Source organism: Chrysemys picta, chromosome 5 (genome assembly GCF_011386835.1).
Source record: "Chrysemys picta bellii isolate R12L10 chromosome 5, ASM1138683v2, whole genome shotgun sequence".
Classification (NCBI taxonomy): Eukaryota; Metazoa; Chordata; order Testudines; family Emydidae; genus Chrysemys; species Chrysemys picta.
Genome location: NC_088795.1, coordinates 56,682,518 through 56,698,702, shown reverse-complemented (window position 1 = coordinate 56,698,702; position 16,185 = coordinate 56,682,518). Strand labels below are relative to the sequence as shown.

At 43.8% G+C, this 16,185-nt stretch overlaps 1 protein-coding gene across 1 annotated transcript; it reads right to left on the bottom strand.

The window, feature by feature from the left end:
• Nucleotides 1-1,054: 1,054 nt before the first annotated feature.
• Nucleotides 1,055-15,166, bottom strand: REELD1 (reeler domain containing 1). Its single transcript, XM_065596438.1, has 7 exons — nucleotides 15,132-15,166; nucleotides 12,905-13,124; nucleotides 11,282-11,504; nucleotides 9,927-10,099; nucleotides 8,564-8,903; nucleotides 7,824-7,887; nucleotides 1,055-2,089 (listed from the first exon to the last, which is right to left on the bottom strand). Exons 1-7 carry the CDS (start codon nucleotides 15,141-15,143, stop codon nucleotides 1,454-1,456), a joined length of 1,668 nt encoding a protein of 555 aa, XP_065452510.1. The 5' UTR covers nucleotides 15,144-15,166; the 3' UTR covers nucleotides 1,055-1,453.
• Between the last annotated feature and the right edge of the window lie 1,019 nt (nucleotides 15,167-16,185).

Here is a 16,185-nt window from a genome sequence, read left to right as displayed (position 1 = left end):
GATAAGATGGTACAGTTAGTCTTGGGATGATCCATTGAGTTCTATGTGACACCCAGTAAAGAGGTGTAGCCCATACAGGTCCTGGCAGAGTCTGCTTAGGTTAAGATGGAGCATTGCATGCTGTGACATGACCAGGGCCAGCTCCAGGTTTTCCGCCGCCCCAAGCGGCAGGGAAAAAAAAAAAAAGCCGATTGATGGTACTTCAGCGGCAGCTCAATCGTGCCGCTCCATTCTTCAGTGGCAGCAATTCGGCGGCAGCTCAAAGAGGAAGACAGGGACTGAGGGACCCGCTACTGAAGTCCCGCCAAAGACCCGCACGTGCCGCCCCAATAGCGGACGGAGTGCCGCCCCTTTGTATTGGCCGCCCCAAGCACCTGCTTACTTCGCTGGTGCCTGGAGCCGGCCCTGGACATGACCTCTTCACAGGCTGTAAATGGGCTTCATTTAATGCAAATTAAATGTGTCTCTGATAAGCTCCCAATGTGGCCCTAAGTAAGTGCCCATTCTGTTGGCTGCCTGAAGCTAACGCTGCACAATCTGAATCAGAAAAGTTTTGCTAAAATTCAGAGTACAAAGATGCTGTTAATTTGTAAGCTAGCCTTTGCTGGGGTTCCCTGAAAAGACCTCAGAAGGATACTCAATATGTGTCTGTGGAAATGCTGGCTGTTAGCCGAAACATGTCTCCTCATCAGGCGTAAATGGACAGGAAAGGTTTTCTTTCCATTTACACCTGCATGGAGGCATGTTTCTCCCCAAAAGCTAGTGTTTACTGCTTTGTTTTTCATTCCTTCAGATCTCTTCAATAATGCCAGCCAGCCGCTGCCTTCTTCAGATCAATTTTCTCAACTGACATGTCATCTCTTTGTGTTTTTGAGCAGGAACTTGAATTCAAGTGTCAAATATTTTACCGATTTGAGAAGTCTCTCTCACACAGTCAAAATGTATGAAGTTTTAAGTGAGAACTGAGGTTAAGATCACCTTTGTCTGTTTTCTAGAAGAAGAAAATAAGCCACCAGAAACTTTTGCTGAGAATAAATAAGAGACGACACCAAAGTGCAGAGGAAGAATTTCTATTTTTGATTATACCTTAAGGCAACAAAGGAAATGTAATGGCTACAATAACACAGTTAATGAGTAGCTATACAATATTTATTATGTTAAGTGTAATACTTTAAACAATACGTCTACTTATATTTTCATAGCATCTGTAATTTAGAACATCTAATTTTCATAACATCTGTAACTGAGTTGCATGCATTTGTACTGTGATCAGAACATGTATCTACTTCCATCATTTTTCAGTTGGAGTATATTTACTGAGATGGTTATATATAGGAGCTACACTACAACAGCTTCCTGTATTCACGTTAGACATTCCAATTAATTTTTACCATCTGCCCTACATACGACGCTACCTAATCTATAAAGCACTATGTGGGATTTGCAGGTATTTTTAGATGACTGTCTTTTTTCCACTGCCTGATGGGCTGATCCAGTTGTACTCGGCCTGCACCAGCACAAAGCTGTTTTCCCGTATCTTCCTGAATTGCATCATCTCCCCACCCTCTCTCATTGTGATGACATCATTGTCTGGTTCACTAAAGGACACTTCTGTTCGCTTGTGACAATACTGGGCATGGATGCAGCGCAGCCCAGCAGCCAGGGCCATGCCGAGGGCAGCTGTACAGCCAAGGAGAATGCCAAGTTGGGCTGCTATGAATTGTCCCCCTTTTCTGGGGTGTTCTGCTCCTTTCCCAGGAACAGCAGCATCAGGCATGGGTCTGGTCACCCATGGAAGTGTATTTCCAGTAACCTCCTCTTGGTTCTCCTCCTCCTCGCCGGAAACTGCATGTTCTGACTGCAGCAAGAAGTTTGCTGAAGCCTTCTGTGTCACTGACCGCCTCTCTGCCATCTGCCTTGAAGCTGATGATAAACTGTTGGAGACATCCAAGTCAGCTTCCCTATCTCTATGCTGTGACGTTGTGCCTGGAACTGCAAGCAGGTAAGTGTACCAAAACTGGGTGGAAAGTGAAGCAGTAGCATGCAACACAGGTTTTGTCATCTCCTGGTTGGAATTCACAGCAACCTCCTTAAAAGCAAAAAGATGACAAAATATCGGATGAGAGTCTAAACAGCTTGTGGAATTTAACTGGCTCTTTCAGCTCCTAGTCACTGGTTCAAATCCACCTAGTTTGGGAATAACCAAGAACAATAGCCAATGGTTGTGAAATGAGTTGGTGCATTCAACAGGGACACAACTGACACCCTTGCTTGATATCTCATCACAGGATGCCATAGATGGAATAGACACTCGAAGTTGGTCCCATTGCTCAGAGTGGAAGCAAGTTGGTAGGGCAGAGTAGGAAGCTTACCCCATCAAGGTGCCAGTCTCTGTAAAAAGGACTTCAATTTCTGGGGCTGGTACCTGGCACCTGGCACTTAACATATCTTGCTCAAAAATATAAAATAGACACCTGAGTGCACCGAATGATTACACTTCGCTAATGCCAGGATCAGGCCGCCACATCAACAGAAAGATGCCCATTAACTTTTCTGGGCTTTGGATCAGGCCTTTGGGGCAGGGGAGTCACAGAAGAATTTAGTTTACCTCGCCCTTTGATACTATTTAAATAAAAGGAAAAGTTCCCATAGGATTTTAAAGTTCAATAACTCAGCTCTGGCCAAAAGTTGCCTGCTTTCCCACGCTGCACTGTCAGTTGGAAAACTGCCACCTGTAAATAATGCTGATCCATCCCATACAATGTGAATTAGTATTTTGTTAACTCACTCATTTCTCAGTTTCTTCTTGTTGCAAAGCACCTTGTTTTAGCAGTCACAAAATGAAGACCCCAGGCTAGACTTTAGCCTAGACTTCACTACAGATCTTAATCAAGACTGGCTGCAGAGGCAATCTGAGGATTTTAGAGATGCCCCTGAAAGAAATGAATCTGAGACCTGCACTGAACTCTTACCTTCACATTGCACAGCTACTCCCTGATCTAGAACCAGTGAAGTCTATGGGTGGTCAGCTTCTTTGGGTTTGGATCGGGCCCTTAGTAGCTGGTTTTTATGCAACTTGAGCAGTCCAGCAGGCTCTTTAGCACATCCATCAATTACACCAGAAAAGCTCTTGGCCTATGATGTCATTAGTGGGTGTTTAAAAAGCTTGCTGGGTAGCCAGTCAGGCAGGAGTCTTGGTGAGCTGTGAGGCCAGGTAGGGGATAGACAGCAATAGCTCAGATTGTGGGAGAGGTTACCACTGAAGAAGGTAAATGTGACAATAAAATGTAGACAGCGAACAACAGAATTTCAGTGATTAAACTGCAGAATCTAGAGTAGCTAGCTAGCAGTGTCAATACAGCACAGATACCGGGAACAGCCCTCCCAGTCCCTTCCCCCAAATGGAAAAAGGGCTATCTACCTGGAAAATACTATGGGATTTCACCCTTTGTTTCTCTCCTTCCATTTTGGATTCATTCTGTCCTTTCTTTCCTGATCTGTAAAATTCTCTTCTCTTATGTTCCTGGTGTCTCTCTTCTTTCTTTCTCTCTCCTTTCCCTTCTTTCATTTTTTCTTGCCCATCCCCTTTGCCCAAGTGATCCACATTAGCTCACCTTTGACTTCACTGCACCTGTTCTCTGGTCCATTTGTTCACTGATCTCTCCTCTATCTCCCTCTCTTCTCCTTTTTCTCTCCTGGAATCTCCTAAATATTTATCATTTGTTCTCTTCCTTGATTCTCTGGGTTCCCATGTTTCTCTCTCCTTATGGCATCTCCCAGACCTATCCCTTGTCCCTTGTTGCTCCCCTTCTTTGTATTCTGTGTAGTGTTCTCCCTTTTACCACATAGCCTCTCTATTCCCCTTGTCCCCCACTCTAATCCACTCTCCAGCTCCTGCCCTAGTTCCCATCCAGGTCCCCAGTTCATCTCTCCTTCTCAACCTCAGACTCCACCTGTTATCTCCATACAGTTCTTCTTTCCCCAGCATCTCCCAACTGCCTCTTTCCTTCCTAGTTAATCTCCAGTTTGTCCCCTTCCAAGTCATTGCTCCAGCCATCCACCCCCAGTTGATCTCTCCAAGACTTCCTTTTCCCAGTTCATACCTCTTCGGGTCTCTGTCAGTTCATCCCTTCAGCCCCTACTGCCACCGCCTCAGTTCAGGCCCTGCCATCACCCTGCCCCCCATTCATGCAGGACCCCTCAGTTCATCCAGCACCCATAACTTTCCTAGTTTATCCAAACCCCCAATTCAGATGCTGTCTCCAATTACACACACACACACACACACACACACACACACTCTCTTGTTCTCAGTATTTCTTCCCTAAATCCCACCATCTCTGAAACATGGGAGAGTAGGAAACATGCTGCTACTTGTATGGGATGGGACCAGGGCCGGTGCAAGGAAGTTTTGCGCCCTAGGCGAAACTTCAACCTTGCGCCACCCCCCACCCAGCTAACCCCACCCCCTGCCAACCCTTGCAGCAGCTAACCCCGCCCGCCGTGGCAGCTAACCCAGCCTGCCACCCCCCCACACCTGGGGAGCCCCCCTGCCGCAGCTACCCCCCCCCCGCAGCTACCCCCCCCCCCCGCAGCTAACCCTGCCTGCCACCACCCCCCCCCCGGCAGCTAACCCCACCCGGGGAGCCTGCCCCAACTCACCTCCACTCTGCCTCCTCCGCTGAGCACACTGGCGCTGCTCTAATTCTCCTCCCCTCCCAGGATTGCGGTGCCGATTGGAGGAGAAGTGAAGCGGGGGCTGTGTGCTCAGCGGAGGAGGCAGAGTGGAGGTGATCTGGGGCGGGGAGAGGTTCCCCTGTGCACCCCTCCCCCCCCCCCCCCCCCCCCGTTACTGCAGGCGGCCCTCCCCGCGTCAGCTCACCTCTACTCCACCTGAGCGGGCTTTTAGGCGCCCTCAACCACTAGGCGCCCTAGGCGGCCGCCTAGTGCACCTAGTGGTTGCACTGGCCCTGGCTGGGACAAGTGCTGTTCCTAGAATCGGCTCTTCTCCCTGCTGCTTGCTTGCTGCCTCCCCTAAAGCACAGAGGCACCAGGGATGGCAGCAGGAAGCAGCAGGCGCAAAACAAAGCAAAAGCTGCATCAGGCGGCACCACTGCAACCCCTGGCTGCTGACGGAGGATGCTGCACCTGAAAGAACAAGCTGTAGCTGGAGGCCTCCTGCAGCAGTACGCTTCACAAATTGGCTAGGGTGACCCCAGCTGTCTGGTAAAAGCAGGTACAGGCCAGATACCCATAAATACAATGGGTTTGAATCCAGCCTCACCTACAATGCTTCTACATTAGTGTAAATGCTTTGACTTCAATGGAGTTGATCCTGTTTTACACCAAAGTAAGCGATAACAGAATCAGCCCCACTGCCTGGGACTGTACACCTCATGCAGGCTAAAGAGGATTTCAGGATGTTGACTGCCCTCTCAGAGGTACAGCCCAGAACAGCAGCTAATACAATCCCATCATTATGTCTGAACATATACTGAAAGGAGAGAGAGGAAACAGCCTGAAATGTTTCTAGCTGGTATACTTTGCTTTAAAGCAAGATGTGGGGCATTTAGCTGCCTAAACAAAGCCAAGTTGTGCTTGTACATTCAGTACTGCTACATTCCCATGCCAAAGTGCCTGTTTAAGCTTACTGTACTTCCCGATAAATTTGTGTGAGCACTTTATATATTATGATTTATTTTTGTTATTTCAGAGTTCAAAGGAATAGTACATTTCTGTACATGTGCTATAGGTTATGTGGTTCAATGAGCCGGACCATGCATATGTTTTGAAGTCAGTATTTACAGCGGGGTGAATTAGAACTATTTTAAAGAGTTTTAGGTTTAGCAAAATGTTTAAAGCTAAGCAGGAAAACAAATCAGTAAACCCATCCATTTCTGCAAGAAAAGATCACTGAGAGAAGTGGTGTGAAATGAAGACACAGGTAGTGCTCAGTGGTAAAACAGATGAACATAGATCCATCTTTGGGCTATGCTTGGATATGGGGCTTTGGGTCAGGCTTGCTTCATTAATTCATTCATATATATATAGAGAGAGATAGGTAGTGCGATACATGAGGGCCAGGGAGCAGTGGGAGAGGGGAAATATATAAGCCCTAGGCTAATTAAGGCGTGGTTCCCTGTAGACTAGGGAGGGTTGAGACAGGTTAATTGGAGCACCTGTAGTCAATTAAGACCCTGCCAGGACCCTAATAAAACCCCCTGCTTCAGGCAGTCAGGTTGTCTGAGGAAGGAGAGAGGACTGGAGCTTGGAGGTGTGTTGCTGAGACTTGAAAGACCAGAGAACCGAAGTAAGGGAGACTCCCTCCCCCAGCGTCCAAGGACCGAGGGTAACCCTACTCAAGGGGGAAGAGGGTAAGAAACCTGCTGGGGTTGAGAGGGGCTGGGTCTCAGAATATGGAGTAAACCCAGACCCCTCCCCCGCTTCCCTGCTCTACCACCTTCCCAAGCCACTAGAGGGGCCCTCGGCACCCCAAGAGCAGGGGTAAAGGGTGGTGTCTTAGCCCCCCGCCAAGAGAAGCATGGGACTCACCATAACAACATTGGCCATTTTGTCACAATAGATATAGTGGAATCTCCCCCAAAAGAATACAACTGCCTGAGACTCAGATCAGAGTCCTAGACACTGACAGCTTTAATATCTATCAGCCTTTCAGGGCTAGAAACAGGATCACCAGAAAAAGGAGATTTCCAGCCTCCCCATGGACACCAGTGCAAGGTTCTAAACCAAAAACATCTCAAATTGTTGCAATTTAAAATCATGTCATTGCAGTGTATCAAAAAGGTTTTTCAGATCATTTTACAGTTGAACCCATAGTAATCAAGGCACATGGCTCTACTGGTAGAGTTTGGAATATTTTCACTAACAGTGTTAAAATAGCTTTAGTAATATACATGGCATATACAGAACACATGTTGCTGTTAAGATGCAAAAGATTTCATTGTCATCTGCTGCTAAAATTTCCACCTGCTTCCAATAATTTTCCATTTTGTGGCAGATGCAGGCCTGACTTGACGTGAGTAATTGGACATGGGTGAGGCCTCATTTCTTGGGAGATGGGGTTAGGGAGGTAAATGGATCAGCAGGCTGGAAACAGAATGTCTGTACTAGCTAAGATAAGGAGAAACATCCAGGGAATCACTTAATGGCCAAGATAACAATGGATCAGATAAGCCTAGAACAGTAAGATGAGGTAAAGAGTAAGTTGTGCATGGACAGCGTGTGAGTAGAGCATGCTGTACAGGGATTAGTTCCTACTAAGGGTACATCTTCACTACCCGCCGTATCGGCGGGTAGCAATTGATTTATCCGGGATCGATATATCACGGCTCGTTAAGACGCGATATATCGATCCCCGAACGCACTCACCGTTGACTCCGGAACTCCACCAGAGCGAGCGGCGGTAGCGCAGTCAACGGGGGAGCCGCGGCCATCGATCCTGCGCCATCTGGACCCCAGGTAATTCGATCCAAGATACTTCGACTTCAGCTACGCTATTCGTGTAGCTGAAGTTGCGTATCTTGGATTGATTTCCCCCCCCCCCCCCAAGTGTAGACCAGCCCAAAGAGACAACGCCAATCTCAAAACATGTGATGCACTGTAAGTGTATATAAAGGAATTGGGTTGGACGTGTGGCATACCCTGTACCCAACCCCTTCACTTAAGCCCAGTCAACTCAAATGTAATTTGATTATATGCTGAATGATGAGACTGGAGCCAAACTGAGTTCTTAGGGAACTGAAGAGGTCTTGGGGGAACCCCAACAATAGAAAACAAAACAAAACACCCCACACAGTTCTTACCTGTATATCTTCCTTACATGTCAAACACAGTTGTGATGTGGAAGCACCTGAGATGCTTGGTGGTCTAAAATATTGGAAAAGGAGGGATAAGTTTAATATATTTTGTTTATCTGTACAAATTACAATGAAAAAAACCCAGAGCCTGGACTTTATTAAAAATGTTGCTCGCTAGAATAGCCTCATGACGTACACATTTATTGTGATGAGAGGGGCCCATAGAGACAGCTGTCATGCAATCCAACCTAAGTACAGTACAGATAAGATAATGCAGAACATTCAGTGCCAAATTTCTCTTCCTACCCACCCCAATTATATAGATGCCTATTGGCCCCAATCCTGCCCAAGTCCCACTGAATCCAAACTTTTGCAATCAGCTAGTTCAGTTTTCCTTTTCCTTCTCCCCAGTGATGGAAGGCTAGCCTTGCTAGATTCATCATTTCTTTGATTATTTTTAGAAAAATATGAAAAATGTAAATATAAGTTGTCTGAGTACCTTCTCCTCAGTTCTATTTAAAGTGTCCCGTTGTAGTATTAGCTTCACTTTACATCACACCCAGCCCCAAAAGGGGCTGAGTAATTTTCAAAATCTCACCATGCAAATACTTAGTAGGAATGCACCGCTTGCCACATGGGCACCACTTGCCCCATGGAGAAACAGGTGCTAATTTACTCCTTCCATAACTTTTGGAGAAGTAGTTGTATTCATATTCAGTACATTACATTCACTGTTCACACAGTACCCATCAGGTGTGCTGGGGCTGGAGGTATAAGCTTGTAAAATGAAACTTCGCAAGATGTTCGCCATGTCCAACCCTTGAAACTCAAGTGATGGCTCCAGACTTTGATCACTGTAGATGCTGCTTCTGTTGGCTTGCCCTCCTCCATGTCTGCTGCTGACCCTCAAGGCTACTGAATCCACAGAGGTCTCAGACTGTTGCTTTCCTTTATCAAGTTGTTCTGTGTCTTGTCTGCTTCCAACAGCAGGCTCCAGTACTTTTGTCACTGCAATTCTAGTCAGTCTGGCAGGCATAAATTTTGCAGACTGAGTAAAGACAGTAATACTGTTGGGTGTAGCAGAACCTTAAGAAACACAAAAAAGAGAACAAGTGTATTTTCTTTGTATTGTTTGTTTCAAACCTTGATTTGTAATGACATTGATTAATATATTATCTGCATTCATATACTAAAAATAATAATAATAATAACTTTGATTTCTATAGCACAAAGCTTAAATAGAAATCTAGGCATCCCATGGAAACTGGAGAGTAAACCAATAAAGCCCTCCCCAAATTAAGTTCAGATAAAATAATTAAATTAAAGCCAAGGTGCCATGCTGAATACTTTAAGAAACAAGGCTCATTTTTTTAAAAGTCTAGATTCATGGTTCGTTCCATCTTGGGAAGAGGGTATTGCACTCACCCAAGACTGCTGAAGCAATGATAAAATACTGCTTCCTAGATGTGCATTCACTTTGAAAAAGACCTGCTCACTCCAAACTGAGAGAAATGACAGATGACCTGCCTTTTGTCCAATACACATAGTTGAGGTCATCAAACAGTCACACTGACAATAAATATAGGACTTTCTCTTATTTAAACAATAATGCCACACCCAAGCATCCAAAAACATGAGCCAGGCCTCCAAAATCATGAAACTGGCTTATATTTTTGAGATTAAAAAGAGTACATTCTTTTTCTTTTCATTTGAGTCTATTGAGTGCACTCAAGTTATGTTTTCATGCTGTTCTTTGCAACCGGGAGGGCTAGCAACTTTTTTGTTTTAAATGAAAGCTGAAATTCTCATGAAACCATGTGTCTCCTGGAGCTGGGGCTTTAAGTAAAACATCAACTGTAGCAAGACTCAGGATAAAATCATGGAAGTTGGCAACATTGTTTAAACTGTATATCGCCGCCCTCATTCAGATTAAAGCCTGGACCCTGGTGATGAGTGTGTCACTTCAAGACTTTCCTCAGGGGATTAGGCCCCAGTAACTATGTTAAGTGAACTCCTGAGGTTCACTTATGTCACTTGTGTTAGCTGGAAGAAGGAATATACCATAAAAATATTCTAGTGGAACTAAGTTGTCAGTAAAATAACACATACCTTTGCTTGCTGTAACTGTTACTTTTAGATCAGTAGGTTTCTGCAGTGGTGTTGGCATTATAGTGCTGGACTTCTTGCTACTAGCAGCAGGTGTTCTGTTTTGTATTTGGTGGGACACAATAGCAGATTCAATCCTTACCCAGTAAACAAAATATGACTGGACCACCGATAAACTGTCAAAAATAACGTATGTTAGGCAAAAATTTAGTCACCCTGTATCATTAATAGAACATCAGAAATTTCCCTAATCAGAAGGAATTATTTAAAAAAACAAAACAGTGCAATAAAAATTAATAGATTAGTCCATCACAGTTTTTATATTAAAAATAAAATACACTAGACACCATAGGGAAAATGCAGTGTAATGGTTCACTTAAAATTAGGGCTGATGCAAAACTGAATGGGAAAATAAAACAATTTCAAATTTTAACAAAAATACATTTGGAAAACTTTTACTAGCTTTGCTTCCGTGGGCAAGGAGGCAAGTGGGAGTTACTGATTTAAAAGGCTCATCAATTTTACTTTTATAACAGTATTATAGCAGGGCTGGTAGCACCACCTATAACTGAGACTGTTGGACACTTTCTATTATAAGCCCCTCTATTCAGTTGCTTATAACTTTGCCAAGCTTTAATCATTCAAGCTGATATTTTCCATGCTGCTTTTCTGCCAGAGGAGGACAGACAAGAAAGGTCTATAACTACTAAAAAACACTTTCCTACAGAACCTGGAATTGAACCTAGGAATTCTGTGTCTCTTGGGGTGTGGCTACACAGCAATTAAACACCTGTGGCAGCCCCGGGTCAGCTGCCATTTCCTAATTCTGGAGTGTTTCACTTTGCAACTTTAAGATTCTTTTAATGACAGTATTTTTGGGTGCAATATGTATTGGTGTAACTCATAACTTATACTGCCTAAACTGAGCTATAGTATCTGATCTTGGATATCTAGTGTCCTCTCTGTTACTATCTGATGCAAGCCAATAACTTATTCTGTGAACAATTCTATTTATATTTAACTTTTTAAAGGAGATAAATAAAAATCAGTGAAATCGTATACAGGGCTACTGATTTCCAAAGTATTTAGGCTGTTTTCCATCTGCAGATTTGTTTAATAGTAGGAGAAAGCTGACCATGTAAATACAAAGGAGCAGATCCTCAGCTGCTGTAAATTGCCACTGAAGACAATGAATCTATGACAATTTACAGCAGCTCAGAAATTACTCCAATATTTGGTGAATCTCAAGCAATATCTAAACACTGTTCCCTGCCCCTCCCCCATTGAACATGGCAAACTGTAAGGGCATCGGGACTTTCCATAGATATGAAGTAGGGTTAGGATCCATATATTCTTACAAGAACTTGATGTCTCCAATGGGCTGGGCAGGTGCCTTCCACACAAATGACAGGTTTCTCTTCAGTGACTTGTCAGAATGGGTTACAGAATCGCCATCTTCAAAACAAGTCAGCAGTTTGGAACCCGGAGGAATGAAAACAAAAGTGCCAGCAACTTGATCATTAGATACCCTGCGAGCTTGAAGCAAAAAGCCCATGAAATCCCGAGAGCTCCTCACTGTCACTGCAAAACAAACCATGGTACAAAAAGCAATTTGTCCAAGGCATCCATTTGCATTTCTGGCATTAATAATTTCCAATGGAATTTTCTTTGGAATTGGTGAACTTGGGAGGAATCCATATGGAACCAAGCCTGCCATTTTGCCTCTACATTTCTCTCTTAAGCATTCTGAAAATATCAGAACATTCTTTAATGCTGACTCTTTTCCCATGAAAGCTACATGGAAATTTTGCTTGAGTCATTTTTGAATTATGAACTACTAATCAGCTAATACTCGGAAGAATACAGCTATCTATACACTATTAATATATACATATACACCATATTGATTAATTTTGAAAAGAACTCCTGTATAAGAATTAAACTGTCCTGTTGCACAAAGAAGTGCATGCTTCATTTTTGTTTAAGACCTGGTCTTTTGAATAGGAATGAGTATGTGGGTAGGTAGGTAGGATGGACGATATGTTTACGGGTCAGCTTCCTCTTCATTGCCATTTAAAATACTTAGGGCCCAGTCCGACAGAGTTCTCTGTGTGAGAATCTCCCATTGGATCTATGGGCCTGATTGACTTCAGTGGGGGTTGCCTCGGGCCCAGCATCTATCGCATGGGGAAAATCTGAAGAAGACCCCATTGAAATGTACAATTTCATTCTCTGAATTTACCTAAGTGTAACTGATTGCAGAATGTTCATTAAGACTGAAAGGATTATAATGAGAAAAAAGAATGCATATTTTACATACATACCATAAATGAAGGTTGCTATCCGTAATTAGGGTAGATGCGTAAATTATCCCTCTTCTCATCACTCAAAGATTGTTTTAACTGAGATTAGTTATCATGTGTTTTTATATATACACCTCTACCCCGATATAACGTGGTCCTCTGGAGCCAAAAAAATCTCACCGTGTTATAGGTGAAACCGCGTTATATCCGGAGATTAAAGTAAACCGGTACAGTCAGGCTTCCCCGGTGGTGATTTAAAGGGCCCGGTGCTCCAGCCACTGCGTGGAGCACTGGGCCCTTTAAATCACCATCAGAGCTCCAGCAGCAGGGCTCAGGCGGCGATTTAAAGGGCCTGGGGCTCCCCGCTGCTTTACCGCGTTCTATCCGAATTCGTGTTATATGGGTCGCATTATATTGGGGTAGAGGGGCATGTGTGTGTGTAAATACAAGTTTCCTATTAAATAATAATTAAATAATTTCCTATTAAATAAATCATAATTATTCCTTATGAGTCAATAGTGCAGTCTAGAAAACTTCCCTGCTAGATACACAGTAATCAGAATCCGTGCTGCTGTGATTTGCATTTCTCTGCTTGACCCACAACAGGTGAAAACTACTAGCAGCACTGCGACTTTTTCATGAATGTTCTATGTTGTAAAGTTAGTTAATACTCCTTACCTGGTACCTTATCACCTGGAAAGTAGAAGGACATATTGGTGTGGAGAGTGATATAGTTGTTCCGAGGATTCTGAAGCTGAGCTCTTATATGTTTGGGTGTCATGTCACCACAGGCGGAAAGACTCGCACCATGGGAGAAGGCAGCAGTGTACGAAACCAAGCACAAGATTGTGCATGCCCATCCAATGATAATTACCTGGACTTTCATTCCATCCTCCACCTTATGTTATTCAAAATAACAGGCATTACACTCTAGGTTAAGTTCAAAGTAATAATTTCTAGGAAGATACAATCAGTAAACATGGCACATGTGTCATCTTTGAATTCATTGAGACATGGAATAATACTTCCCAAAACCTTTCAATTAAAAAAAAAAAAAAAAGTTCTCTGACTCATGGAGCCCTTCTTAGTAATCCACAATCAAGGAACATTTTAAGAAGTGGTTTGGGAGGTGGGGGATGATCCATAAGAGGAGTCTTTTTCTTGTGAAGTTGTCCACAGAGCAAAAAAGCTGGACGACCATCACTCTAAAGAGTCTTGTTACCATTATTGTCAGCAGAAAGGATTCTGCAAGTTCTCATTCATCTACACAGAGTACAAAATCCTTTGCTCGGCACTCACCGCCCTACCCAAGTAACTATGCAGTACATGAGATGGAAACATCTATTCCACAAGTCTGTGGAGCTGCTCCATGGAAACTACTTCATGCCCATCCCAGTGAAAGATTCCATGTAGCAGCAGATCTTCTGTCCCTGCTCCACCTGCACACTGATACATGGAGACGACACCAAGCTGGGCACTGAATCACATGGCAGTGGGTGGGGGAAGAGCACATACCCTGACTCCACTGTGCACAACAGAACCACAATGGTTCTGCTGAGAGCAAACCCTTCAAGGCTTTGGAAGTATGGGTTGTATTGACCCCAGAATGTCTTTGCTAAGGTTTAATAATGAACTATTTTTCTAAATTTTCCTCTTCTGTTGACATTGTTTGATGATAGTGAAACATCCAAGGTGCTAAATTTGAAATCAATATTTGAAGCCAAAGATAAATCCCTACTTATTTTTGGTTAATATCAAGATTTCATTTTTAAACTCTAATATGAGGAAGCACTATTCACAAAGTTAAGGCCTGCTATCTATCCAGGAACTTATAGCTTTCTTTTCTCAGAGCCTACGGTAACTGGCATTAAATAAATGCCTAAACCAGACAGAATATACTTATTCCTGTTTCTTATCATCGGTGCTGTCTCCATATAGCAGTGTGCAGGTTTGAAAAGTAATAGAGAATGTGTACACAAATATTTATCACACATGTGGATGAATGTGTACATGAAAGCAGGCTAGCCCTATTTTAATGTACATCTTCAAATAACTCCTTTTCAACATGTAAATTATACTGGCTTTGCTGTCCTTGGCTCATGCATCAGTAAGTGGATATATAAAAGTCAGAGGGAGTCTCAGACTAAAAGTCTCGGTTACATCACCTTTCATATCACCTCTGAATTTGCCACTAATTCTGAAAAACTGCCACTGAACATGAAACAGTTTGTTCCCAGCCTCAAGCAGAGAGCAGCCAGGCAGTTTAGCCTTCTCTAGTGCTCCATCACTCCAATCATTCAAGTGCCATGAGGAGCTTGTGGCAGCTCGTAGGAGCCCCTCTTAAAATTCCAATCCCCAAACTGAAGAGAAAGCTGGTGTGATACCGCTGGCTGGGATGCACTCTCCCACTCCCTGGATACGCTTCAATCAGCAGTTCTCAAACTGTGGGTCAGGACCTCAAAGTGGGTTGTGACCTCATTTTAATGGGGTCCCCAGGGCCAGTGTTAAATTTACTGGGGCCCGGAGCTAGGGTTGAAGCCGAAGCCCGAGAGCTTCAGCCTGGGGTGGCAGGGCTCGGGCTCCACCCTTTTGCCTCCCTGCCCTCCCACCCAGGGTCCTGTAGTAATTCTTGTTGTCAGAAGGGAGTCGTGGTGCAATGAAGTTTGAGAACCCCTGGCTTAAATCATCCTTGCAAAAGATGGTTTCTCCCTGGGCCTCAAAAAATACTGCTGAACTGCAACGTTTTGCCTTTAGAATTCACCAGATTGCACTCTCTGCTTTTTAACCCTTGGGTGTTTGTTCCCCAGGTATCTCACCCCTTTACAAGAGCCTGTCACTATCAGACAGGGAGGCCTTAGCCCCAGTACCATTTCAGCTCTGTTCCCTGCCATTGACATTCACTTACCTTGGGACACATTCCTTCAGGCTCACTGTAACCGTTCCCCCTCAGCCTGACAGCGACACATCCTTTAAGGCAAGTTCTTCACTTTCTCCTCTAATGGGAAGTGCACCAGCTGTTACTCTAATACCGACAGGAACTCTCTGCCAGTGCCCAAATCAGCTTTAATCGTATTAGCTTTCCTCCTCATCTCCCACCCATTCACTCATTTTATTTATTAATTCATTTTACCATCAAGTCTCTGGGATGAAAATAAAAACAAAGCAAGGGGGGAAAAAGTAGTATGTTCTGTACAGGATCACCCTAGGACTCCGTTACTGACGCTTAGAAGGATGGGGCCCTTGTTCTTTTTTTAATTAGCATGGTAAAGATTTGCAAAACAAAGAGGTCAGCTTCCTTTAGTCGTAAGGCCCCGGGAGCAGAATTTTTTCTCACGCGCGCTTACATGGCAGCAAAAGCAATACTTTGCTAGAAATAAGCAGAACAATTCTCATATGCAAGAGAGTAACCATAAGCAGCTGACTTAACTGTACCAGAGCCAAAACATTCAAAGTTAAAAGGCTCCCACTCCATCCGTAAGTCTCACTTCATTGTCTTTAGTTCCTGGGTACCAGTAATTAATATAGGTGACACACAATTCACAGCATGAAACCAGACTAAGTAGTATGTATGCTGCAGCTGGGTGCTATATAAAATTTGTTCCATAATCTTAGAAACCCCCTCCCCCCCCACCCGGCACATGCACAAACCCACCACCAAAACAAACTTCACTAGAGTTAATGTTGACACTATACTGTCCTTTAAAATAATGCTAATAAAATATATTTTTAAGTCTAAGATTTCAGGAAATGGGCTTTTACCCCTTTCCTCTCAGTGAGCTGGAGAGGTATTAGGCAGATCAGAGGCAGGCAGCTGTACTATGAATTTTAGGTCTGGAGATCATCAAGACCTCCCTAAGAGCATTCCTTAAAGAGGAGATTATCAATTCTTTGCTCAAGAAACACTCACTTGATTCTGAGAATATTACCAATTATCACCCAGTCTAATCTCCCTCTTTTAT